This window comes from Antechinus flavipes, chromosome 6 (assembly GCF_016432865.1).
Source record: "Antechinus flavipes isolate AdamAnt ecotype Samford, QLD, Australia chromosome 6, AdamAnt_v2, whole genome shotgun sequence".
NCBI classification, from domain to species: domain Eukaryota; kingdom Metazoa; phylum Chordata; class Mammalia; order Dasyuromorphia; family Dasyuridae; genus Antechinus; species Antechinus flavipes.
This window is the reverse complement of record NC_067403.1, coordinates 199,142,976-199,169,562: the sequence shown is the minus strand read 5'-3', so window position 1 is coordinate 199,169,562 and position 26,587 is coordinate 199,142,976. Positions and strand designations below refer to the sequence as shown.

At 44.2% G+C, this 26,587-nt stretch overlaps 1 protein-coding gene across 2 annotated transcripts in view; it reads left to right on the top strand.

Moving 5' to 3' along the window:
* Positions 1–8,593: 8,593 nt before the first annotated feature.
* FGFRL1 (fibroblast growth factor receptor like 1) overlaps positions 8,594–26,587 on the top strand; it is a 134,161-nt gene continuing 116,167 nt past the window's right edge. Inside the window, exons 1-3 of one of the 2 annotated variants that reach the window (XM_051965966.1) lie at positions 8,594–8,819; positions 10,759–10,796; positions 11,034–11,143. In XM_051965966.1, coding sequence (XP_051821926.1) covers positions 11,083–11,143 — 61 coding nt within the window. In that variant the 5' untranslated portion in view covers positions 8,594–8,819; positions 10,759–10,796; positions 11,034–11,082. The remainder of the gene's footprint in view (positions 8,820–10,758; positions 10,797–11,033; positions 11,144–26,587) is intronic. The other variant, XM_051965965.1, reaches the window with a different exon arrangement.

Genomic DNA, 26,587 nt, shown 5'->3' with positions numbered 1-26,587 from the left:
GAGCAGTCATAGAGGCTTTCAGTGAAAGGGCTGGTCATTCCCTATCTGAGATTCTGTCCCTGGGGCAATGCATTTTAACTGACTGAATGCCTTTTGAGGATTCTTAAACGCATCTCAGAGTTCCAGAGATCTAGGAGACCAACCTTCTCCACAGAGAAGTGACTGTCTTGAATGTGAGATCCTGCAATAGGATTATATTCAAAAGAGAGTTTAATGCAACCCTGTAAATTATGCAAATGAGGAAAAAGGTTCACTGGGAGTAAATGGGAGGGTTGCCCTTTGGTTGCCAATCTAAATTTCATTATACCTCATTTCTGCCCTTAGAACCCTAGGATTCTGAGTCCCCTTTGGGTGGTCCTTCCACTTCACCTCATTCATGATAATATAGAAATGATATATAAACATAGAATAAAAAAAGACCATAGTTATTACATCCTAGACACTTATTATCTGTATGACCCAGGTCAAGTCACTTAACTGCTCGGTGCCTAAATTTCCTCATCTGTAAAATGGGAATAATAATAGTATCATTCTCCTAGAATTCTTATGGGGATCAACTGAAGTAACAATGTTAAGTATTTTGTAATCCTTAAAAGTGCTCTGTAAATTTTAGTTATTATTGTAAATAATATATTGATATTATTATATAAATAATATAAATAAATACCCATATTCCTATCACACTTGCCCATCCATCTTCAGATTTAATTCCCACAAGAGCCCTAAGAGGGAAGCAAGGCTAAGTATTAATAGTAAGAGAGAAAAAAGCTAAACTCATAGAGATGAAATAATTTGCTCCAATGATGAGGATGATGAATGCTGCTGCTGAAGATGATAAGTGGCGGAGCCATGGTACTGAGCCAGGTAAATTCATTATAGAATTTTGAATCTTGAAATAGGACAGATTTGCAGCCTCCAAGATCTTTGATTCAATTCATAAACATTTACGAAGTTCCTAACGTATGGAGAGTATCATAGCTGATTCTGGAGGAGACACACAGTTCACATAAGACCAAATCACTGCCCTCAGGGAGCTCGCAATCTGGCAGAGGAAGAGATATCTACAGATACAAGGACTTAAAATATACAACATCACATGGTGACTGCATTGGAGAACCCAGACTTGTCTCTGGGGAGCTATAGGGATGAAAGGAGATTATAAAATAAGAAATGACATTGAAAGCAATGCAGAACAGCAGATGTAAATGCCAAACTCTAGAAAAAGTTCAAATTTGCATTTTGAGTTCCTTCTTCTCCTTTAAGCAATTCAGATTAATTAGTTAATTTTATGTCACATCTCCAGAATCTGCCTTGGAATGAATGCTGCGACCCTGGTGTTTTATCTCCTTACAGAAACTTCCTAACCCTGTCTCATTTCTTCTGAGTCTCCCATCTCTCTCCTTCTCCATAGACGGGAGGACAGCCAGAAGTGATACCCAAGAAACCGTATTCCCCATCCCCCAAAATGATGATAGCATCACTTTAATAAGGTTGATGATGATGGAACAAAGCCCTGGGGATGGGGAGGGAAGTTCCTGAAGGAGTCTTTTCTCTGAGATTGGCCAGTTTCATCTTCTTGCTTAAATGTATTTGTTGAGTCTTGGACGTGGGTGTGAGAGAGTTGTAAAGGAAAGGGATTGAGGGAAAGTAAGTGAAGTTTGGGTGGGAAAGGGCCATTGTAATGGTGATGAACCGTGACTCATTTAAATGCCTAGGAATTTAAGGTCCACAAAATGCTTTCCACACCACTATGCAGGTGTTTTGTTTTTAGTCTGTTCCTTTTTTTTTTGGTCATTGTATCCCTAGTACTGGGAACAGTGCAGAGTGAGAGTATAATTCATGCTTTGCTGGAGGTGAGATGCATTTCTATAGCTGACTCACCCAAATGCAATCTTAGAGTGAATGCTAGTCACCGATGTGAATTGCTATTGAACAAAAAGCTAATTAAATACCTGCGGTGTTCACTTTCCTTGTATCTAGACAAGGCTTTTGAGTGATTGCCCCTTTCCCATCAGGGACGACTTTTTTTACAAGGTCAATCTTGTCCCAGAGAGGTGTGTGTGTAGGGGAGCAAAAGGGGAGTTTTCAACAAGATTACTTTTGAAATTGCTTCTAGCTTCAAATCTATTTTTACACATAGCAAAGAGAAACCAAAATCCTATCCCTCTATGTGCTTATAGTTTACTTGTGGGGGTAGGGTGATGGACTAGACCCATTTATCAATAACTAAAGTACAAAGCTAGATTTGAAGGATAAAAATAATAATAATGGCCATTTATAGCAAACTCTAGTTAAAATCTGGGCACCTAGGTGGTATTATAGGGCAGAGAGCACTGGGTCTGGAATCTGGAAGACTCATCTTCCTGAGTTCAAATGTGACCTCAGACAATTTAATGGAATCATTTAAGCCTATTTTCCTCAGTTTCCTCATCTGTAAAATAAGCTGGAGAAGGAAACGACAGATCACTCCAGCATCTCTGCCAAGAAAACCCTAAATAAAATCATAAAAGAGTTTGGGGACACAGCATAAAATTAATTAATTTATTTATCACCTTAAAAACAACTACACAATGGCATGTGCCACATGTTGGATGGGAAGGTGGGGGGGAGAATCATTCATCTTAGAGAAACTCTAGGGTCAAGACAGAGAATTGTGGGGTATATTTATAGGATTTAGAATGAAGAGAGATCTTAAATGATTTTATAATTGAACATAGTTTCCCCTCTGTATTTTGTGTGATGAAACTGAAGGTCACAGAGGTTAAGTATATAGCAATTCAAAGCAGGGCTTCTGATTCCAAATTCGGTGTTCTTTCCATGGTACCACACTGCCCCGTTTGGGGGCTGGTAAGTTATTTGTTTTGGTTGGAGTGGCTAGGTGGTAATTATGGGTTGACTGTATGCATTTGAGGCTCAGGCCATTTAGCACAAAATCCTTGCCAATCCAACGATTAGAAACACATAATATAAACCTATGTGCTGGGAAGCTACCTCAGAGGTCATCTGGTTCAATACTGTCATTTTTCAGATGAAGAAACAGAATGATATTGAGCAAAGGCAATTGAGTTGTGCAGTGGATTAGGCTGCTGGGTCTGGGTTTAAATCTGACTTAGATACTTCCTAATTGTGGGACTTTGTGCAAGTTACTTAACCTGTAACTGCCTCAGTGTCCTTGATTGTAAGATGGGGATAGGAACTGCACCTATCTTCCAGAGGAGCTGTGAGATATTTGTGATGTACTAAGGAGGGTGTCTGGTACCTAACAGATGCTTGATAAATGCTTCTTCCCTTTCCCTTTCCCCAACTTCATAGAGGTGGTAAGAGACACAAACTCAGCTTTTCTGACTCCAAATTCGGGGTCTTTTCTATTATTCCTCATTTTCTGTTTCCTGGCTTAAATACCTTTCTGCATATTCTTCTCCCCACCTGTCAGGGTATCCCATCAGGTTCTTCTTAGACATCAGGCCATAGTTGAAACACGAATGTTTGCACAACATAGATCATTTACACATTGTGTGCATAATTTGTTGAAGTCCCTGGGGCTTCATCATAATAATAGCGCTATCAATATTGCTCTTTAAATATTTATAGCAGCTCTTCTCATGGGAGGGGGGGCAAGAATGGGAAATTGAGGGGATGTCCATCAATTGGACAATAACTGATCAAATTATGGTTTGTGATTATGATCAGTATGACAAGAAATGATGAGCAGGAGGCAGTTGGGTGGCGCAATGGATAGAGCACCAGCCCTGAAGTCAGGAGGACTTGAGTTCAAATTTGATCTCAGACACTTAATGCTTCCTAGCTGTGTGACCAGGGCAAGTCACTTAATCTCAATTGCCTCAGGGGGAAAAAAAAAAGAAATGATGAGCAGGATGCTCTCAGAAAAACCTGGAAAAACTTCCATGAGTTGATGAAAAGTGAAATGTACTATGTAAAAGTAACAGCAATATTTCAAGATGATCAACTGTGAATAACTTCGCTATTCTCAGCATTACAATGATCAAGGACAATTCTGAAGGACTTAAAATGAAAAATGCTACCTATATCCAGAGACAGAACTGATGGTGTCTGAATAAAGATTGAAACTTACTTAAAACAAAACAAAACAAAAAAAAAACCTTTTATTTTTCTTGAAATCTTTTTTTTTTTTTTGGTGGGGTATTTGTTTTCTTTTTACAACATGACTTTTATGGAAATATTTTGCATGATTACACATACATAATCTATATCACTTGCCTTCTCAGTGAAAAGGGGAAGAGGGAAGAAGGGAGAGAATCTAGAACTCATAGCTTTAAAAACAAACGTTAAAAATTGTTTTTACATGTAACTGGGGAAAATAAAATACTAAATAAAATAAAAAAGAAACAACAGTTCAAATAAAGTAATGAAAATTCTTTAAATAAATATTGTTTTTTAAGGTTCCCTGTGAAGTGGATATACTTTTTTTTTGTTTGTTTGTTTCCCATGATCTTTTTTTTTTTTTTTAAATATTTTTTTATTGACAGAACTCATGTCAGGGTAATTTTTTTACAGCATTATTCCTTGCACTCACGTCTGTTTCAATTTTTCCCCTCCCTCCCTCCTTCCCTCCACTCCCTCTCCCAGATGCAAGCAGTCCTTTACATGTTAAATAGGTTACAGTATATCCTAGATACAATATATGTGTGCAGAACCGAACAGTTCTCTTGTTGCACAGGGAGAATTGGATTCAGAAGGTATAACTAACAAGGAAGAAAGACAAAAATGCAAGCAGTTTATATTCATCTCCCAGTGTTCTTTCTTTGGGTGTAGCTGCTTCTGTCCATCCTTGATCAATTGAAACTGAATTAACTCTCTTTATCGAAGAGAACCACTTCCATCAGAATACATCCTCAAACAGTATCATTGTTGAGGTATATAATGAAATCCTGGTTCTGCTCATTTCACTTAGCATCAGTTCATATAAGTCTCACCAGTCCTCTCTGTATTCATCCTGCTGGTCATTTCTTTTCTTTTCTTTTTTTTTTAATTTAAATTTTATTTTATTTAATAATAACTTTGTATTGACAGAATCCATGCCAGGGTAATTTTTTTTACAACATTATCCCTTGCACTCGCTTATGTTTCGTTTTTTCCCCTCCCTCCCTCCACACCCCCCCCCCCCAAGATGGCAAGCAGTCCTATATATGTTAAATATGTTGCAGTATATCCTAGATACAATACATATTTGCAGAACCGAACAGTTCTCTTGTTGCACAGGGAGAATTGGATTCAGAAGGTAAAAATAACTCGGGAAGAAAATCAAAAATGCAAATAGTTCACATTCGTTTCCCAGTGTTCCTTCTTTGGGTGTAGCTGTTTCTGTCCATCATTTATCCAATGAAACTCAGTTAAGTCTCTTTGTCAGAGAAATCCACTTCCATCAGAATACATCTTCATACAATATCGTTGTCAAAGTGTATAATGATCTCCTGGTTCTGCTCATCTCACTTAGCATCAGTTCATGTAAGTCTCGCCAGTCCTCTCTGTATTCATCCTGCTGGTCATTCTTACAGAGCAATAATATTCCATAACATTCATATACCACAATTTACCCAGCCATTCTCCAATTGATGGGCATCCATTCATTTTCCAGTTTCTAGCCACTACAAACAGGGCTGCCACAAACATTTTGGCACATACAGGTCCCTTTCCCTTCTTTAGTATTTCTTTGGGATATAAGCCCAATAGAAACACTGCTGGATCAAAGGGTATGCACAGTTTGATAATTTTTTGGGCATAATTCCAGATTGCTCTCCAGAATGGTTGGATTCGTTCACAACTCCACCAACAATGCATCAGTGTCCCCATTTTCCTGCATCCCCTCCAACATTCATCATTATTTTTTCCTGTCATCTTAGCCAATCTGACAGGTGTGTAGTGATAGCTCAGAGTTGTCTTAATTTGCATTTCTCTGATCAATAGTGATTTGGAACACTCTTTCATGTGAGTGATAATAGTTTCAATTTCATCATCTGAAAATTGTCTGTTCATATCCTTTGACCATCTATCAATTGGAGAATGGCTTGATTTTTTATAAATTTGAGTCAGTTCTCTATATATTTTGGAAATGAAGCCTTTATCAGAACCTTTAATTGTAAAGATGTTTTCCCAGTTTGTTGCTTCCCTACTAATCTTGTTTGCATTCGTTCTGTTTGTACAAAGGCTTTTTAATTTGATATAATCAAAATTTTCTATTTTGTGATCAGTAATGGTCTCTAGTTCATCTTTGGTCACAAATTTCTTTCTCCTCCACAAGTCTGAGAGATAAACTATCCTATGTTCCTCTAATTTATTTATAATCTCATTCTTTATGCCTAGGTCATGGACCCATTTTGATCTTATCTTGGTATATGGTGTTAAGTGTGGGTCCTTGCCTAATTTCTGCCATACTAATTTCCAGTTATCCCCCTGCTGGTCATTTCTTACAGAACAATAATTTGTGGATATACTTCTTAAAGTGGATATTTCTTCAGAGAGAAGAAATTTAGTCAGTTTCGTAGTTATTATTTGTCAGAACCAAAGCTGCAATTCAAGTCTCCCCATTCCCATGCCACACTGCTTTTTCTATCCTACCACACTGTGCAGGAACCCTCTTGTGCTTGGCAGGTGAAGAAAGGCGGTAGAAGACTGGAATCTGGAAGAATAGATTAAGAATTGGGGGTGAAGGAAAATTTTGGGGATCATTCACTGGGTTTGAGGGAAAAGTCTCAGATCCAGGTTTCTCTCCACAAAGACTGCAGGATGTAGTGCAGCTACTCTGTCTATTTGATGTCAGGAACCCTTTACACTCAATTATTGGGGACTTGAGAGGATTTTTGTTATATGGATTACATCTATGGAGAGTTTACCATGTTAGAATTAAAAACTAGTATAGTTCCAAAATATTAATTTTAAATAAGCCCATTACGTGTTAACATAAACCACACATTTAACTTGAAACATTATTACGTTTTCCAAAACAAAACAATGTAATGAAAAGAATGGCATTGGCTGGCTTAGTGAACGAGTTAGATTCTCATATTTGCTTCTACATTCGATCTGTTGCTACGTGTTTTGCTTGAAATAAATGAAGAAATCTGGTCTCACACAGATATGTAGTTGGAAAATGGAGTATTTTTATAGTCAAATGACATCATAGAATTATGAAATTAGTTAAAGACTCGAGGATCTGGGAATCACACTTTGAGGTCGCTGATAGAGCAAAGAGTGCTGGATATGGGTCAGAAATAGTCTAAAGCCGTCATTTACTAGCTAGGAAACCATGAACAAGTCAAGTAATCTCTGTGACTCTCAGTTTCCTTACTTGTAAAAAGGAGATGATAATAAATTTTATGCAACGGAATTTCCTACCCTCACTGTTGAGATATATATGTGAGGTCCTTAGCAAGCCGTACAAGTGCTATATTTGCTCCTTTTCTTTCTTTTCCTCCTCCGTGACAGGATTTTTGACTGAGAAAGGACCACAGAAGTCTTTTAGTCCAAATCCATCCTTTATAAAGCCCCAGAAAGAAAAAGGACTTCCCCAAAGTCATACACTTAAATTGCTTAAGTTAACTGGAGTTAGTGTTCTTTCCAAACTTTCTCCTCCTCCTCCTTTTCCTCTTTCTCTTCCTTCCTCTTTCCTCCTCCTCCCCGTCTTCCTTCCTCTTCCTCCTCCTCCTCCTTTTCGCTCTGACTCACAGAGCCCAGGAGGGAGCTATGGCCAGCTCCGGGCAGCAGGGGGTGACCTGCGCCTTTGCGCTGCACTGGGGGGACCTGCAGCGCTGCCCGCCCCGCTCTATAAGGGTTAACCTGCGGGAGGGAGCGAGTCCGAGAGAAAGAGGGGAGGGGCGGCGCCTTCCGATTGGCGGAAAGTTTTGTAGCGGGGCGGAGCAGGGCGGGCGCCGGGGCCGGGTCGCGCTCGGCCAGAGCCACAAAGCCCCGCGGGGAAGGTCGCTTCTCGCCGGCTGCGCGCCTCCAACTTTTCCCTACTTTCTGCCCACGTCTGCCCGGCGCTCCCCCGCCCGGCCTGGCCCGTCTCCCTAGGGCTCGGCGTCCCGAGCTCTCCTCTTCCCCCTCTTCGGCGCTGCCGGACCCCTCACCCTCCACCCCGACTCCGCGCCGACATCCCCGCCACATCCGTCCCGGGGCCAGCTGCGTGGGGGAAGCCGGGCCCGGAGGCTGGGCAGGGCAGGGCTGGGCAGGGCAGTGGCCGGTGCGGGCGTGCGTGTCTGCGGTCCGGAGGAACCTCCCCGGCCCCTCCGCGAGCTCTCGCACCTGGTCGGCGCCCTTCGGGCGGTGATAATCCAGCGCCCGGCTGTGCCCGAGCCCGAGAGAGCCTCGGGGCTCGCCGGGGGCGCCGCGGCCGGGGCCGCCGCAGGTATCTCTGGGCGCGCCCTGGGGGCTCCTGCCCTCAGCCTGCCCAGCCCCGCCCCGTCCCGTCCCCACCCCCCGCCGGGGAGGAGCTGGGCTCCCGCCGCCTGCTGCCTCCGCCCCCTCGGACCCGGCCCCAGCTCTGGCCCCGACCCCGCGGGAGGGAAAGGCAGGCAGGCCGGCAGGCAAGCGAGCGGACGGAGTACGCCAGGTAGTGAGTGCCCCCGCTGCGCCGCCCTCGCTTCGGCTCGCCCCGCCTGCCTTAGCCCCGCTCGGGAGGGCGGAAGAACCGAGGCTACAATGAGGATCTCGCTGCCCGCAGAGAGAGACTGAGGAGCCTGAATTTGCTGCGAAAAGGGTGGGAGGAAGTCCCAGGAATGAACGGGAACGGACACCCGGGCGGGAGTCTGTGAGCCGCGGAGCGGGCGTTCCGGGAGCTAGAGGTGAGTCCCCCACCCCCACTCCACCCCCGTTCGCTGGCTCTGGGGTCCTAGTCCCGGGCAGTTTAATCCCTTCTGCGTTCGGTGGAAGCCCGAGCACGTCTCGGTTCCCCAATCCCTGAAGCTTCTCGATTCTCCACTATCCCAGGCAGTCTCTGGGCCAGGAAGAAACTCCGGTTTATTCTCCAGCCAGGCAGGTGCCCTCTTGTCACTGGGAAGGGGTTCTTGATTCTCCCGGGACCCCCGAGCAGAAGTTTTCTTGGTTTAGGGGGATTCCGATGCTCTCAGAATTTCTCTCCTAAATGAAGATTTTTGATTCTTAGTGGGAGGTCTCCCTTGGTCACTGGGGATGAGAGGTTCATTTTCCCCTACTTTAGGCAGGCTTCGGTCTCAGCCAGTGGTCTCTGGGCTTTCCCAAGTGCTTCCCTTCCTAATCGCTGGAGACCCTCGGTTTTCCTCACATAAATGAGCATCTCAGGCCTTGGCTGATGGCAGGTGGTTCTGGCCAAGGAAATTGGGAAAGACCAGGGAGCCCATTGGGGCAGCGATTCCCCGAGCCCGGAGGGAAGAAAGGTACCGGGCAGATCAATCTCTTATTTTTTTGAAAAGACAGAGTTTGCCCAGTTTTCTTGCTCCTGGGCCACTTTTTGATTCCCAGCTTCAGCTCCCAGCCATAATACAAAATTTATCTGCTTGGGTCTCCTTCCTTAAAGAGAATCAACTCAAATATGCTCCCTAGTTATGGGGGTAGAGGGTGGATGAATGGGAGTGGGTAATAACACAATTCTTGTAAATAAACAGTCGTGGTCAGTGGTCACTCCTTTAGTAAGGGTAGCAGTTCCCCTTGAGGGCATGGTCTGGGGGCTGTAACCATGATCTCTTTGGGGGGGTCTCCCCAGTTCTTCAGGAATTGGTCCTGATTTTCCCAGTAACAGCAGTGTGTGTGTGTGTGTGTGTGTGTGTGTGTGTGTGTGTGTGTGTGTGTGTTAGGGGAGAGGGAGGACTGAGGAAATCCACTTTCTTCACACATGCCGAGGTCACACTGAGCCAGCTTGTTCTCCCCCAGGCTAGGGATCTCCACCGTATTTTTTTTTTTTAACCCACCTTTTCAAGCTCACTCCTTTCTCCTTCCAATGACTGGAAACCGGTTACATCTCTTTCGCTCCCTCCCTCTGCTCCCTCCCCCCCACGTGGGCTAGGTCTGCCCCTGGCCTGGGGGCAGAGCCTCCAATATCCTCCCCCTCTTTCCACTCCCCCCTCCCCCCAAGTCTTTTTCTCCACGTTCAAGAACTTCTGGTGCAAATTTGTAAGCTAATGGCCGGTGCGATTATTCTTCTTGTTGGACCGACTGCCTTCTTGTTGTGTGTCCCCGGGGCACGGAGTGCTTACAACAGGGAGTTTACAAGGGCCAGGAATTCAGACAGTGTTTAGAGAGTGAGAGGTAGAGGAGCCGAGCGCAGTGTAATTAATGTAAACCCTTTGTCTGGCTTTGATACCTAGAAAGATCTAACCCCCCCTCTCCTTCTCTCCCCCCCCCCACCTCCCTTTTCCTATTCTTTCTGTTGTTTCTCTGGAAGAAACAGGAGCCCCACTTCCTTTCTGACAGGAGCCAGCAGCAAGTGCAACTTTAAATAATGGGAGGGGGGGTGGTTCAGGGGAGGGGAGGGGAGGCGAGGCTGCGAGCGGCTGCTAAGAATAATTCAACCTTCAGATAATGCAGCTGGGAGCCAGCCTGAGCAGGGGGCTCCGGACTGCTTCCCTGAGCCGAACATTTCGACCCAAGATGAATGAGAAGGCTTAGTTTTGCTCCTGGGCTTTCTCCCCAGACTTCCTTGATCTATCGCAGCTTCTGGGTCTGTTTGGTTTGCTTTGGTTTTTTTCTTTTCTTTTTGGTTGGTCTGGAGAACTTGTCAACTTTTTTTTTTTTTTTTTTTTTTTAAAGCTCAGCCAGAGGAGAGACCTGGGCCTGCCTGCCCCCTTGTAAGTGGAGAAGGCTCCTTTCTTAGGGACCCGGGATTAATAGTCAGTGAAAGCCCAGATTTAGGGCAAAGCAAACTCCTGGGGGGGGGGAATCTGGAGAGGATGAGAGCTGGTTGTGACTGGGGAGCCCTGGCTCGGGTCTTTGTTTTGTAGTGTGGTCTGGAGGATAGAAGATGTTGAATCCTCTCTTCTCCCTTCTCCCCCTCCCTCCCTTCCCTCCCTATTCCTTTTCTCCAGGTTTTGAAGCCACAGAACCTTTGTACATGAGGAAGACCTAAGCCCAGAGATGGAATTTTGGTTTGCGTTCCTCTTCTTGGGAATTTTCTCATTGTCTGATTCTGCCCGAGGTGAGTGGACTGAGCTTCCAGGAGGCAGGCAGTTTGGGCTCTCCCCAGCTGCTTGCTGATACCTTACTTATTTCATTGTCTGTTTATAAAATGGATTTTCCTTCTTAAAATCTAAAATCTCTCTCTGTCTCTCTTTCTCTCTCTCTCTCTCTCTCTCTCTCTCTCTCTCTCTCTCTCTCTCTCTCTCTCTCTCTCTCTGTGTCTCTCTCTCTCTGTCTCTCCTTGGATTGGTTCTGCATTCCCACTGCAGGAATATAGATTTGTGCACTGATGCATAAAAGCAGGCCATGTTCTTGCTTACACACATTTTCCCACCTGGCTCTGGGCTGTACGGTGTGACATCATTAATTAAGACACCAACTAGTTTTCTCTCTCTCTTTTGGTTTTTGGTTTGGGAATACATGTGCTTTTTTCTCTTTTTCTTAAAGAGAAGATTATAGCTACAGGTGAGTTCTAGGGAATGGCTCTGCTTAGTGAGAGGCAGGGGAGAAGCCTGGGTCAAGCGGCTTCCAGATTTTGGGTGTCATGGTTGAAAGCAAACAATAGCATTCCTAGCTGCCCGGCAGGGCCTCCCTATCCCCCTCTTCCCCTCCCTGCCAGGCCTCCCCTTGTGTCTTCCCAGTAGCGGGCCAAACAAACACATCCATGGCCTGTCCCAGCTGACAGACCTGTGACAGTCCTCAACAGCTACTGCATATTTGAGCTCTGGTCATCCCAGGCCAGGCACTCAGATTTCAATAAGCAGGTGACCCTGCCAACCTACCCCCAAGACAAGAGTTAAAAAAAAAAAGACAATGACAAAATAGGGCCCCAGCTCTGAGGGGGGAGGTGTCGGGTGGGAGTCCAGCCCCCTAAAGGAAAAAGAGCTGGAGAAACTGGCCTGTTGGAGGAGTGTGTGCTACCTTCATCTTGCAGAAAGGGGGGCTCTCTAGGGCATTTAGGTGAATCAGAATGGCAATCCCCCCCCCACAGGAAGGTTGACAAAATAACAATGGCATGAATTAGCCATTCGATACTTATTTCTCTCTTGGTTAGCTGATTATTTAGACCAGCTAGTATCATCCTAGAAGCCCTTGGGCCTGCGAAAGCCCACTTCCTTTCTGACCACAAGAGGTCCAAGGCTCAGTCTCCTTAGAGGCTGGGGGGAAGCGGTATAGGGGCATCCCAGGAGGCTGTCTGAGAAGGCCGGATTCAGTCTGGATGGGGATTGGGGGAAGAAGGTGATCTCATGCATGTATATAATTCTTGCAGCTGGTCCCAGGGGCTGGGTAGCATGAGGGAGAAGTTCGGTTCTCAAGCTTCTGAATTAGGGCCCACGGAATAGATCAATCTTCTCTCTTCCTTGCCTCTTGTGCTCTGCCTTCTCTGGGCTGGATTCTCCGGTGTTTTTGGTCTGGTTCGGGGGGAACGGGGTGTCTGAGTTACAGTGAGTGGTTTCAGAGGTGAAACTTTGGGAAAGAGGCAGAAACGGGAGAACTGAAGTGGTTCTGGAGCCCTGGGGAAGGAAAAGCTCACTTTAGCGGAAGTTGGCTAAGGCTGCGTGAAGACCTCATGGATGAAAATTGCAGTTCTTTCTCCAAAAGATAAAAATATCGTGTATATTCAGAGAGAAAGCGAGGGAATGCACCCGCTGAGTCCTGGCTTCTAGGGCCACACAAACACAGATAGGAGGGTGGAGGTTAACATAACACGACTTCTTCATTTTGTCCCCAGGGGAGGAGGGGGAAATAGCTCATCGGCACTGAGGATAGGTGTTGTTGTTGGAAATGGAGACTCAGTCCTACTCATTCCACAGACTGAGCCTATTGGACAGCAGGGAAACCATTTCCTGCTCCTGTACGCCGGCCCGTCCTGGAGAATGTTTCGGGAAAGTTGGAAAGGTGACGGCGCTCGGGGAGAAAGCGAGGTGCTCCCCTGCACAAACTGGGAGGCCGGTATAATTGTGATCTGACCAGGAGCACCTAGTGTTATGATCTGTCCAACGCCGGGGCGATGAAATAGTAGGTTTTAACCTGAGGCTGGAGCCCCATCTTATTTGGGGCTGTTCCTATAATCCCCAGTGTCGTAGCGGGCCCCTGCTGCTATTTGAGTGTGCAGGAGGGCATCGTGGAGTGACCCTGGCTGGACTACTGGCTCACACGGAGTATTTTTAGGGGTAGGGAGAAATCTCTCTTGAGAGCTGGCCCCGTGTGTCCCAATGGTATATGTCCCCTGGAAGCGAAGGGGGTTTGCAATTTGCTGGGTCAGAGGGTTGGCTTGGAGGCTCCTGGAGCTGGGGAGGAGGGCTGGACACTGGCTGGCATCCCCGTGGTTCCTCCCGGTCTCTTTGGGGCTCTGGGCTCCTGGGGTCAGGGGGATTGATTAGTGTCCGCTCGCCCTCTGCCTCTTCTCGTACCCCACCGTCTCCTGGCTTGTGGTTCAGTGCCCCCTCCATTGGAGCGGCGGTTTCCCAGCCCTTCCTGCGCCTCGAGTGACCGTATATGGCAATGTTTGGGTCGGGCTGCAGCAGGTCCAGCAGGATGGCCCAGGCTCGGCCCAATGCCACACACGTCCCTGCCCCCTCCTTCCTGCCAGGGAGGGACTAGTCCGGTGGGTGGGGGCTGCCCGCAAGTTTGGGATCTGCGCCACCCAGACAGGACCAGGGGTTTGCTCTGGTGTCTTGGCTTAGGGGAATGTATACTCCTTCGGAAGGGAATGGGTTAATACTCTTTCTCCCCCCACCCCCGAATTGGCACCGGGATTTGGACTTTGATTTCTCTTTCATCTTCTTTGATCTAGCTCGTCCCTTGTGCCCTCTCTCATTACGGGCCAGTTGGGAAGCCCACCAAAGTCCTGTCCAGTGCCTAGCCCAGGAGAAGCCCCTCTCTGGGGGAGGGGGATGGGTGGGAGTTTCAGGGATGGAATTCAAACCTCGCTGCTCAGGAGGGAGTTATTCCATGTCGCTGGGCCTGGCATGAGACACTCCTCTCTTTGAGCTGCTGGCACTGGCCAGGATTTGGTGGGCAACTGGGACGGCTGAGTGGCCGGTCTTCGCCTGGGGTTAATTTTATAGGATAGTAATAATCACTCTCATTCCTAGAGTTCAGTAAGATTTTCCAAAGCACTTTTCTCAGGATAGCCTTTACGGGAAGGAGTACATTATTAATCCCATTGTACAGATGGGAAAACTCTAGCCCAAAGAGCCGAAAAGATCTGCCCCCCAGGATCTTTCATGCCCAGTGAGAAAACATCCAGCCTATACTTGGATCTCCTTATTTCAGACAGATGGTCCTTTTATGAGACTGACCATATTGGAAAAGAGAGTAAGATTCTGAGGGAGAGCTGTAGGGAAAGGCAAATGATGACTCCTTGTCTCCTTAACTAGCTTTTAACTCTGGTTTAAAGCCCGTGGAATACAGTCTTACCAACTTCCCTTCCCCTTACCTCTTTTTTGGGGATCCAGTTTTCCTCTCACAAGCCCACCTTTCCATGGACATGTCTGATCTCAGAATTCATCTGATGCTTCTCTTAATTCCAAGCTCTCCTGGGTTTAAAAGTCTCACATTGACAAGGAAATACTTGGAATAGAACTGAAAGATTATGGAGGGAATTTTTGTTCTTTTTGGGGTATTTCTCCCAGAAATAGGGAAAAGGGAAAGAAGGTGGGAAGGAATCGGCTTTTCTTGTATTTTGTTTTTGGACTTTTTCCCCCTAGGCCTTCATATTTCTTTTCCAAATGTGTTAAGTTTGTGAGTGGGCCAAATTGTGTATGTCATACATGTTCTTAAATCAACAAAGTGTCATTAGATCTGGAAGGAGGTACTAAGAAAACAAATATTTCATGTTGTCAGTTTTCCTTCAGATTTCTGTTTACAGAGACAGGCAGAGAGAGAGAAAAGGAGAAAGAGAGAGACAGAGATGAAGGAAAGAGTAGAAGGAGCTGCTACTTTCAAAATTTCTTTATTTAAAAACACTGCAGTCAGCAATCACCTTTCCTAAATTCTCCCCAAGTTATCAAAACTGTGAATTTAAAAAATCCAACTTTAACATATAAATACTCCAATATTTACCTTTCTTTCTTTTTTTTTGGATCCATTCCAGTTTCCATTCTTGTCGCATAGATTGGAGAGATTCAGTCTAAAAAAGCTTTTGCAAGGAGATTGGTAAAACAGAAGGTGTTCCCTGTGCTGCATACTGGGAAGTGCTTCCAAAGGTGTGAACTTTTCCTCTTGAATGGGTTCTGACCTTTTTGAGCTTGCTCTGCTTTCTGCATTGAAGGAAAAAAGGATGTTTTCTCTGAGTTATACTGTAGCCATAGGAATCGTAAATCATAAAGAATCCTAAAGTGAGAGTTTACAGATAAAATAATTGAAACCTAGGATGACCCAGGAAATAAGTGTCAGAGGCAAGGTTTCACTCCCTGGGTTCCCTCACAAAGAGAGAGCGAGGTGCTCTCTTCATTGAATCACACTGAGCCTCTTTTGCTCTAACCCTTCATGGCCAATGGCTTCTTCTCAATTTTAAGAAAAGACTCAAGTCCCTCCTTTTATAAGATGTCTTAGTCTATTAAAATAGATTAAAACAGGCCTTTTCATTTTTTGTAAAAGCAGCATTCATCTCCCAAATTTCATGGCACTGTTTTTATTGGTAATTTCTTAAGGTTCTCTGCCCTTAACTATGTTATCCATTTTCCATGGATGGTCTTTGATATGCTGTGACCCAAAAATTCACTCTCTTGGGGCTATCTGCCTGGTAATGAGCATTTTCAAATGTTAGGGCTGGCCAGACTTGGCCCTTAACTGGTCCAGAACCTAGGAAAGCTTCTGCACAGAAATCAATAAAATCATTGATTAGTTGTAAAACTTTTTTGAGTGGAATTTTTTGTAAAATGCTAATCCCATGAATTGAGATTGTCAATTCTCTGAGAGCAGGGATTGAGCCCCACTTCAATTTAATTCAGTCCAACAAATGTTTAATTAATTGCTCTCTACTAGTCAGAGATGTGGAAGCTAAAATGAAACAATCCTGCCCTTCAGGAGGGATTCCCCAAGAAACTGACACACAGGAAACCCCTTTGTAAATGCATGTCAGATTTTTATTTGTATTGCTTTAAATGCTCATCTTTGATGGCTAATGTTCCTGGGTTGACTGACTAGATATGCTATTTAATAGCAACATTAATAGCTAGCATTTATATAGATAGCACTTGAGTTTTTCAAGGTTCTTTATACTATTTTGAGCCTCTTAACAATCTTAGGAAGTTAGACTTTTTTTTTTTTAACATATGAGGGAACTGAGATTGAAAAGAGACGAAGTTTCTTGCGTGGGGGTCATGAGATGTCCAAGCAGTTTGCAAACTCAGGTACGAGTCCATGGCACATTGTGATCTTAGAATGGAAGAGTTTCCACTCTAAGGTAGCAGATTTGGGTGGGGAGCAAACTCTTACTGATTGAGGTGGTCAAAGAGAAGGGCAGCTTCGGGCTGAAGGCCTGCTAAGATCTCAGTATGGCCTTGTTAAACGGGAGTTTATACAGTCTGGGTTGTGGGAGGAAAGCCTTTTCTGATGCTTGGGGAAATGAATGGAGTTGAGATGATGTTCTTGGCCCATTTTGGCCCTGGCTCCTGGAAACGGTAAATAAATCATTGTCACCAAGAGGGGCGGAGGGGAAAGAGCCCCGAACAAAAGTCTTCTTTTGCCTGGTCTGGAAAAAATAAATGTGAGGCCGTTCCTTTATTCATTGCGCAGGCGGAGAATCAATGGTGCTTTCTCTGCTCCCTAGGCTGTCGGTCCCAGTGAGAATCTGGAGTGTGTTTGAAAGTCCTGCCCTTCAATGCTCCCCTTTCACACGGAGCTCCACTGTTGCTGTAATCAGTGGAAATATTTTTTTTTCCCCAGCTTCGTTTAACTTAATAAACCACTTGTCCCATTCTGTTGCTCTCCCTAAGTTTGTCTTTTACCCTGAGGAGGCTTTTAGGGGTTTTTGTGGGTTTAATGAAAACTAGGATCTTAGATTGTCAACCCATTCCCCTTATTACGGGGCAGAGGAACTAATGTGACTTTGGGGGAGTAATTTGACTTTTGATCTGCCATCCACACTCCCTTAGCTCCTTTCTTTGGAGAGGGGTCTAAGTAAGCTTTTCCTTTGGTGTGGATCTCGGAGGTGGTCTTACTTGGGTCACTGTGATGGAGAGCTGATCCTCTGCTTTCCTCAAGTTAGCTTTAGGATCCTCTTGTGGCTGTTGGGGCAAATTACCAGCTTGTGGTGTTTATCCTGGGCCTTTCATCCCAGGGGGCCCAGGACACCTCACAGGTGAGCACCTCATTAATTCTGTGGCTGCTTCTGTCGGGCGAATGAAGACAGAAGGCTGGTTTTTCAAGCAGCTTTTCCAAGGGCACTCAGTGTCTTGGGGCTGGAGTCAGGGTGGGCTGGGGATGCTGGGTTTTGCAGCTGTATTTTGGGCAGAATTCTTGGCTATTCTCCTACTTTCTTTCTTCTGGAACACCAGGGTGTGAAGGAATCTTAAAGACCCAGAAGGTCTACTATCTAGATGGGAAACTGAGACCCAGAACCATGACTAGTCACTGTAGAGACAGCAACAGAAAGGAGGAGTTGTAGTTCTCCTAACTCCAAGGTTAAGTAAGGTTCCTTCTACTGTACCTGTAGACCTGAAGGTCTCCTGTATTTAATTTGGGGCCCTTTGCCTCATTCAGGGCCTCATACAGGGAATGGAGTCCCAGAACCAGATGATTTTGAACTGAAAGGAGTCTTAGAGTTCATTGAACCCACCTTTTTCTCCTTATAAAGAAAAGAGGAAATGAGTGACCCAAAGTCCCATTTATTAATGGTGTCAGAATTCAAAGCAAAATCCCCTTGACAACAGAGATAGGGTGTCAGGAGGTTCTCCAGTTCTACTGGGGAGCTAAGAAATGAAGAGAACACTGAAAGGAATATGTCACGTATGATCAGGTGCCCAGGCTTTTGTTTCATCCCACATACCCTATGGGAAGTCAGAAGAAGAGAATGGAAATGGAAATGACTCTTTCCTACCTCTTGACACTGTTTTTAATCCGGGGCTTGGCAGCCTCTCTGGAACTTAAGTTTCTTCTTCAGTAAAATGGTCTTTTCCGGGTCTGACATTCTCTGGTCCTTTCTGGGTCTGACATGGTCCTTATGATCTTTGCTTTTCCAGTCTTTTTCCAGCCCAGATTCCCTTCAGCGTACCGCTCTGAGGGGGTGAAGGAGAGAGGTAACAACGTAGAGCTCCACTCTTTCAGGCTGTAAGGGGGAGACTTGGTTTTTTTCCATCTCTGGAAAAATGAAATGAGCTCTGGGTTTGGAATTAGAAGTTATCAAGCAGGTCACTTCCCTGCCTCTCCTGGTTTTCTCATCTATAAAATGAGGAGGCTATAATTGATGACCGCTGAGCTTCTTCTTTCTCTCCACCTTCCAGTCCTCCCTACCATTACTCCTTGTCTTAAGACCCAGATTACCAGGAGGCAATGTTTAGGAAATGTTAGAGTGGAGGAATGTCATAAGAAGGCCCTTATCTAAGAGATCCAAGGAGGAGTGCCTAAAACTTCCTGATGCTCATAAGTAGGGAGTTGGACAATACAGGGCCCAGGTGACTTAGTCTAGAACAATCAAGCATTCCACTCCACTTAAAGAATATAGCAAGATATGGAATCTGATCCTGGCATAAAACTCCAATTCAAGAGTAAAAGCTGGAGAGATAATAAAAGAAACAAGTGACTAATGGGATAATTTAGTACAGATCTAGAGATCACCCAAAAGAAGAGCGGACTAATTCTATAACAATTTCAAGGAATTAGATACTCAGAGGAAAAAGTGGATTTTTCATAAGGGCTACATGAATGCCTAGAAAAAATGGAACAAGAGATTAAAAAAAAAAAAAAGAAAGACTCTGGAGGAAAAAATTGGAAGGAAAAGATGAAGAAGATAACAAATGTGGCAAATCTTGCCCAATTAAAAGAATCCCTGAAAACTAGAATAGACCAAATAAAAATTAGTGACTACATGAAACAGCAATGATATTAAAGAACAAAATCAAAAGATTGAAAAATAGTAGAAAATGTAAGATACTGGATACAAAAACAGCTAATCTGGAAATAAGATCAAAAACTTGGACTCCTTGAAAATCTTGCAATGTTAAAAAAAAATCCAGGACACTCATTTTAAAAAATCATAAATGAGAATTGTACAAATTCACTAGAATCCAAAAGCAAAGTCAAGATAGAAAGAATTTTGCAAGAAAGCTTTGAAGTAAAAATCCTGGAAATATTATAGATTAAATCCAGGGCTCCTACATCAAAGAAAAACAAAACTGTTAAGTATTCAGAAACAAGCAATTCAAGTACCAGAGATTGCAGTCAAGATCATGCAAGATAGTGAAGTTTTTAATGTTAAAGAGAGAAGATCTTAGAATACAGTATTCCAAAAGGCAAAAGATAAAACAGGAATCACTTATCCTGCAATGTTTAGTATAATTCCACAGTGGAAAACATAAGCCTTTTGTTGGAATAGAGGACTTTCTTGAATTCATGAGAACATTCTACATAGTAATAACATTGAAAAGAAAAACAACTTTGAAAGAGTTTGGAATGCCATTTCAGTGTCCAACCAGAACCAGTGATGACGTATGCTACCCATCTCCTGACAGATGATGAGTTCATCTTACAGAGACAACTTTTTCTTTAAATTAAAAAAAATATTTTTATGGCCACTGTGGATTTGCTTTGCTTGACAATACTTGTTATAAGTTTTTATTTTTTTTCTTGTCCTTTTTTTTTTTTGCAGGGTTGGGAAAGAATGGGTCTTTAGTCAAAGTGAGTTACCCCCCCAAAAAAAAAAAAACCAAAGAAAAGAAAAAAAGAGAGCCATTAAAACATTTAAAAAAAAACAATGAAAAACTCTTTTTCCATTTAGTTTCCACAAAATTCCTATGAACAGTGAGGAACCATTATCTCCATTTTACAGATGAGGAATCATTCTGAGATTGATGGCTTGCTTGTGGGCAGACAAGTAGCGAATGACAGAACAGATTTTTTTCAATCTAGAAATTTTGACTTAAATCAAAAATCTTGGAGAAGGGAATAGAGCTAAAGAAAATTGGGTTGTTTTTAGCTAAGCCTGTCAGCAAGGGGAGATATTAGAAGGATAGAATGGGGATTTCTTGTAAGAAATCTGATTGAGGAGACCAGGGGGCCCCACTCTGATAATTCCCTGGAGTTCCCTTTCATTCAGCATCTGAATTTTGTCCTCCCATGTCCGTCCATACATCTGTCTCCATCTATCCATCTACCCATTCATATTTTGGAAGGATCTTCCCTGGCAGCCCTGTTCTCACTCACAGTCTCCCCTTTGTTCAGGGAAACACAGTGTTCTTATTTTATCAGAAATTACTCCAGTTTTTGAAGATGAAATCCAGCCAGTGACTCCAGGCTTCTTCCATTAAGTGTTCAGACTTCATCTGAGGTTTCACTGTGGCAAGTTGTGGAGACCAGAATTATAGTTTGTACTGTGATTGAGTGGATTTTGATTATATTGTGATTGAGGACTTGTGACATTTTTTCTTCATTTTAATAGTATTTTATATCTCCAATTACATGTAAAGATAGTTTTGAATATTCATTTTTATAAGATTTTGTGTTCCAAATTTTTTTCTCCCTCCCTCCTTTACTTCCCCCTCCTCTCCAAGACAGCAAGCAATCTGATATAAGTTGTACATGTTCAATCATTTTTAACATACTTCCATATTAGTGTGACATTTTTCTGGCTCCTTTTTTATAAATCTCCTTTTCTCCTTCTCCTATTTTTGATTCCCCATCCCTCTCTCTCTTCTCTGTCACTCTTTCTTGTTTCTCTTCTGTCTCACCCTTTTCTAGCTCTCTCCTCTTCCCCAGGTCTGTTCCCCCATTCTCCTTTCTCTCTGACTTTTTCCCCTTCTTTATTCACCCCCTTTCTTCCTCTGACTTGCCTCATTCCCCATTATCTCCTTCACCCCATGTTTCTCTTGCCCCTGCTGGACTTGTGAAATCAGAGCACTTTACATCTTGGCAGGAGACAAACTCATTTTTCCTCTGCCTGGTAAATTTGTTTCCTGAAAGATTTATACCATCTTGGGTATCCTGTCAAGCAGCTGAGGAGTGAGTAATGAGGGAGTGCCACACATTGGCTGAGATTCTGACTCTGTCAAGATTGGATATGTCTGGAGCATTCAGGGGTCCCAAAAGGTTAATTAATGGGCAAATGGAGCCCACTAGGAACCTCTCTCATCTACCTCTTGAGCCCCGCTCACCTGGGATGTGGACAACTGACTGAATTTCTTTGTGGATTGGTTGTTAACCCTCCAGTTGGGAAGCACTGCCTGCTTCCCAGCACATTTCCCTTTCTTAGCTGGGCTTCCAAGATGAGGAGAGGGGCCATAAATACAGAGGGAGGGTAACTATGCCCCCAATTGAATGACTTGACCTCTCCTGGCCAATGGACAGAATGTTATTGCTATTTGCTTCTTCCACCCCAAAATACGGGCTTCCAGAGGAAATGGGCAAGGTACTAGAGCTTGGGTTCTGACCTTAACACTAATCCTGGCTCCTGTGAGATCAAGAACACGTTTTAAGCAGTTCCCTTCTTGGAATATAAGATCCTTGAGGGCAGGGATTTTTACTCTGCTTGGCGCCTAGTAATTACTTAACAAATGTGTGTTTGGTTGGGTGAATTCTGGTATTTCCGGGAGGGACCTTGGACAACTCCACTTCACTGATTGCTTTTCCAGATAAGGAAACTGAGGCTTGAGAGGAGAAATGATCATTGAGGGTCCCACAGGGAGTAAAAAAAGCAGAGGCAGGAATTTAATCCAGGTCTTCCAGTCCAGACTGTATCCTTTTATTTAACTAAAATAAATTCTACTCTGATTTAGTGTGTGGGGTACTTGAAGGTGGAGGAAGATCCTGCTCTTTTGGGGGTATTTGTGAAAGTCAGGTTAATTGTTTTTTGTTTTGATATCACCTTTATTTCCAAATATTTCCTTTTTGCCTTGTCCAGCGAGTTTTCTTTTGTAACAAAGATTTAAAAGAAAAGGAAAGAAACACAAGTTCAATAAAACCAACATGTAGACCACATCTGTCATCTTTATATCATTTCATGCCCATGGTCTCCCTGTTCTGCAATGTAAGGAGATATGTTTTTCACAGCTTTTCTCCTAGAGGCTATGTTAAATGAATGAGAAGGCTTAGTGACAGGATTTTAAAAGAGAATTTCCGCTTTAAGTACTTTCCATTGTGATCCAGTCTACTGGAAAGTCTGGGAGGCAGAAGGAGACACGGCTTCCAATTCTGACAGGCACTGACTTGCTCTGTGACCCTGGATAAGTCACTTGCCTGTTTTTCCCCCTTTCAGTCTTCTCCCTAGAAGGAAGGAGTTGGGCTTGATCTGTCATGTCCCTTCGAGCCCTAAGAAAGCAAGTTTCTGATTTAACATGTATAATTTAATAAGCTGTTTTCTGTTGGAGATTTTGCTTTCCTGAGTGGAGAAAGATCACTTGCAGTAACCTGATGATTGCTTGGTGACAGATAGATGCTGATAATCGTGTCTGAAAAAAATTGTTCTCTTAAGAAGCTTGGGTTTCTCATCCATGATCTTCCCTACTTTGTACATTTATTTATTTTAATAACTTTTTGTCTTTGTTATGCTTGGTAGGTCGTGAATTCTGACTTAGTAATTGTATTTTTTTCTCAGGGATTTTTCTTGTCCGTGTGGAGCTTAGATTCGAAAAAGGAAGAATCGTGTCAAAGCAATTGAGTAGGAAAAGAGTATATTTTAGGAGAACAAATTATTACTAGCATCACGTAATACAGGGAGGTCAAGGGTGACAACTGACCCAAGATCTAGTGTCCTTGGAGCAAAATAGGATAGTCCAGTAGAACGACCATCCATGGGAAATCTCTTTTTATAATTAAAGGAGGGTGGACCATTAAGCAGACAGAACTTCAACCCTGGAGTCAATTCACTAGCTGTGTGATCCTGGTAAGTCACAAAAGAAAAAAAAAGGAATCGAGGGAGAGTAAGTGTTTGTAAGCAGCTGGGAAAGAAGTGAATTGGATGAAGATCCATTCAGAGACTCGATGGGATGAAGGCAAAGGGTGTGTGCTGGTAAATGCTTAATAACGGCTCTCTGACAAAGCATTGCAAACTTTTAAGCTTAATTTCTGTATTCACAATTTCTCCATAATGTTCTTACGTCTACACAAACAGCTAAACAATAAGTCAAGCCCTGATTTGGAGTCTTTTGACAATTTCTGAGCTAGAAATGCTCACACTTGAAAGTTTAACTTTAGACTCTTGTATGATGTACTAGCCCCAGGATACCTCTAGGAGTTGATCTCAGTCTGGATCGGGGGAGAGATACTTCTGAGACTGGAGGGGAGGAAGGATGATGGCCATAAACCTTTGAGAACTTTGGAGCTGTGGGGGAAGGAGGGATGAGGAAGCTCCGGTTGGATGGCCTTGATCTCAGTAATGTAGGAGGTCCAGTCTAGGCTGATTAGATTCCCAGTGGAGGAAGCGTTTGGAGGAGGGAGAGAGTGGGGATCCAAGGAAAACTTCCTAGGAATGGGATGAGGGAGAAAGGGGAGATTTATCTTGTGAAGGAGGATGGAGGAGGACATTGCAGGCCTATAGCTCTGATTCTGGAAGCTCCCTGTGCCATGGGTGTTAAAAATTGCAAATAATTAGGATTTCAGTCAATATTTGTTGAATGAATATTCCTTTTTTGGGGACTTGACCTTTCTTCCTCCTAGTCCCAGACTGTCAGACAGACTGACAGAGACAGCCTTGGCTTTCCCCCTTCCGATAACCAGGTCATGGTTTCTGAGGCAATTACTTGTTTTACTAGTAAGACCAGTTCCTTCCTGAACCAAGTGGCTCCTTTGCTTGTCCAGCTCTTTGTCTGTGACCATTCTTCCTCCCTCCCCCCTTCGGTCTCCTCCTGGATTTGGGGGCCTGGTGTTTAGGCTTCTAGATTGGATGGGGTATTTCCAGGGCCAGTGGGGACATTGGGAAGGTCTTGGTTGGACAACCAGAGATCCATGGAGACTATTCTGGCCTCCAGGCCCTGTCTTGCCCTCTTTTTCAGGGTTAGGACTGAAATTAGAAACTCATGTTTCTTAGCTCTTCCCAAGATGAGGCAGAGGTCCTTTGGGTTCCTTCTGCACGGTATCCTCTATATATCTGCCAAAATAATCTTTCTGAGGCTGGATCTGTGTTATTCTCCTGCTCAGAAACCTCCAATGGCTCCCCATTACCTCTAGAATAAAATCCAAGTTTTCTAGCATTTTTAAGTCTCCCACAAACTGGCTCCAGCCACCCTTTTCACCCTTACTGTCTCTCTCCTTATACTCTGGGTTTCAGACAAATGGACCCACAATCAATAATCTAGGGGGCTTCTGTGCTTCCTTCTTCCCTACTTTTTCTTCCAGACTCAGCCCAGCTGCCACTTTGCTTTTTCGAGCCTTTCTCTATCTTCCCCTTCTCCACTGATTAACTTCTTCAGACGAAGTGAAGGGTTCCTCACATGGTTGTTTCCACCTTTCTTTGAAGGTAGAACCCTGGGGGGCAGAGGCTGTTGCATTTTTTGTTTTTGTATTCCTAGCACTAGGCCTTGTGCCTAGTAGGTGCTTTTCCCCCTCCCTGAGACAATTGGGATTAAGGGGTCACACAGCTTTAGTAGGTCCTTTTAATAAATGCTTGTGGAATTTTTTTGGTTAGGGAATTTCTGGAATTTCTTGTAGTAAGACAAAACAAGCAAAGGTATTGGGGTTGGGAGACTTAATTTTGCTCCAGACTCTGAGAGTTCCCCGTATGAAAACTGTGAGCTAGTCAAAGAAACTCTGAGCCTTTCCCAGGGAGGAGTGTGACATTTATATTACTTGCCTCCCAGGAGCTAGTCCAGAAGGAAAGAAGTCCTGGGTTCAAGATATGCTTCCATCATACACACTAGTTGTGTTGGACTTAACCCTTACCTTTTTAGGCAGCTATCTGCATTAGAGAAGGGAGCTTTCTCCCAGGGAGTTCCCTAATGCCTTGAAGTCACAGATCTGAATGAAAAAAAAATTAGTTGCTTTGAGAAAAGCCTCTGATACATGCCAGATGATATAGACATGGGAGTTACTATTGTGCTTCCTATTATCCCAGGTGTAGATTTTTCAGAAGCAGTGCTTTCAGTAAGGCAGGGGCAGAAGGGAAATTTTTATATCTATCCTCCTCCAGTCACCTACCAGGGGTGCCACAGGCAGAGGGACAGGCCTCCTGGACCCCTTTGATCTCCAGCTGTATTTTGAAGTTTGATGTAATAAGAGAAATGTAAAAACACTTTAGAAATTTCAAAGGGACTTCTAACATCCGAGGTATGATTATTATCTTCTTATCTTGTAGAATTCACATATTGTATCAGAGCCAGAAGGGGCTTGAATTAAGTGTAATCCTTATATTTTACAGTTGGGGAAACTGAGGCCTAAGGAGGGAATTGTGCAGAGCTAGGGTCCCCAGGCTTAGTCCAAACCTCTTTCTTTACCTGAGAGAAGAAAGCAAATGTTCTTTTTTGAAGACTAGAGACTAGCCAAGTGGGGTTAGAATCTAATTTTTATTTTATCTTAGAAGATCCCATAAATCCAGGAAGCTTTCAGCGGGGACTTCCAAGGGATTTGGGTTCTATCCGCCTTGAAGATAATTTGAATAAATTTGGGGTTAGGGAAGTCTCTACTTAGGACAATGCCCAAAGACTTCTGAACGGTGCCAGAGGGGGTTTTGAAGCCCCGTGCTTCGGGGACAGCTTCAGCCAAAATGATTTTTCCCTTGCAGAACATTACAAAATTCCAGTTGGCTCCAGGCCCAGGCCAGTGTCATGGGGGGTCACATGCCCAGGAGAGGCCGGGCGGCCCGCTGGCTCTCCTAGGCCTTGCTCCGGGGAGGTGGCTCGGCCTGCCCGGCTCCGGACACCCTGGCAGGGGAGGGAGGACTGTGTGTGTGAGAGAAGAGAGGAAGCTCGCAGCTCACAGGGGCTCCAGCTTTTCTCCCCCTCCCCGCCTGTCCCCCTAAATGATTGACGGATGTTTACTTATCCTTTCTGCTTCCCCCCCCAGTTTATCACCATGCTTGGCCAGAGGAAATGAATTAACATAATTTACTGTTTTTAAAACAAGACACATTGTGAACGCTGCCCCCCCTCCCCTTTTCCCCCAGTCAGGGTGTTCAGGGTGTTTCCAGTCCGGGCCCTGGGGGAGAACAATGCCCCAGTTATGGAGCCCGGCCTGGAGGAGCCATGGGCTGGAAGGGAGAGGGGGGAGGCTGGGAAGGGACCAGCAGTGGGGGCTGGGAGGGAGAAGGGGGTTTGAGGGCTCCATTCTGTTTTGTTTCTTGGGGAATGTCTAAAAAACAGATTGGAGCAAA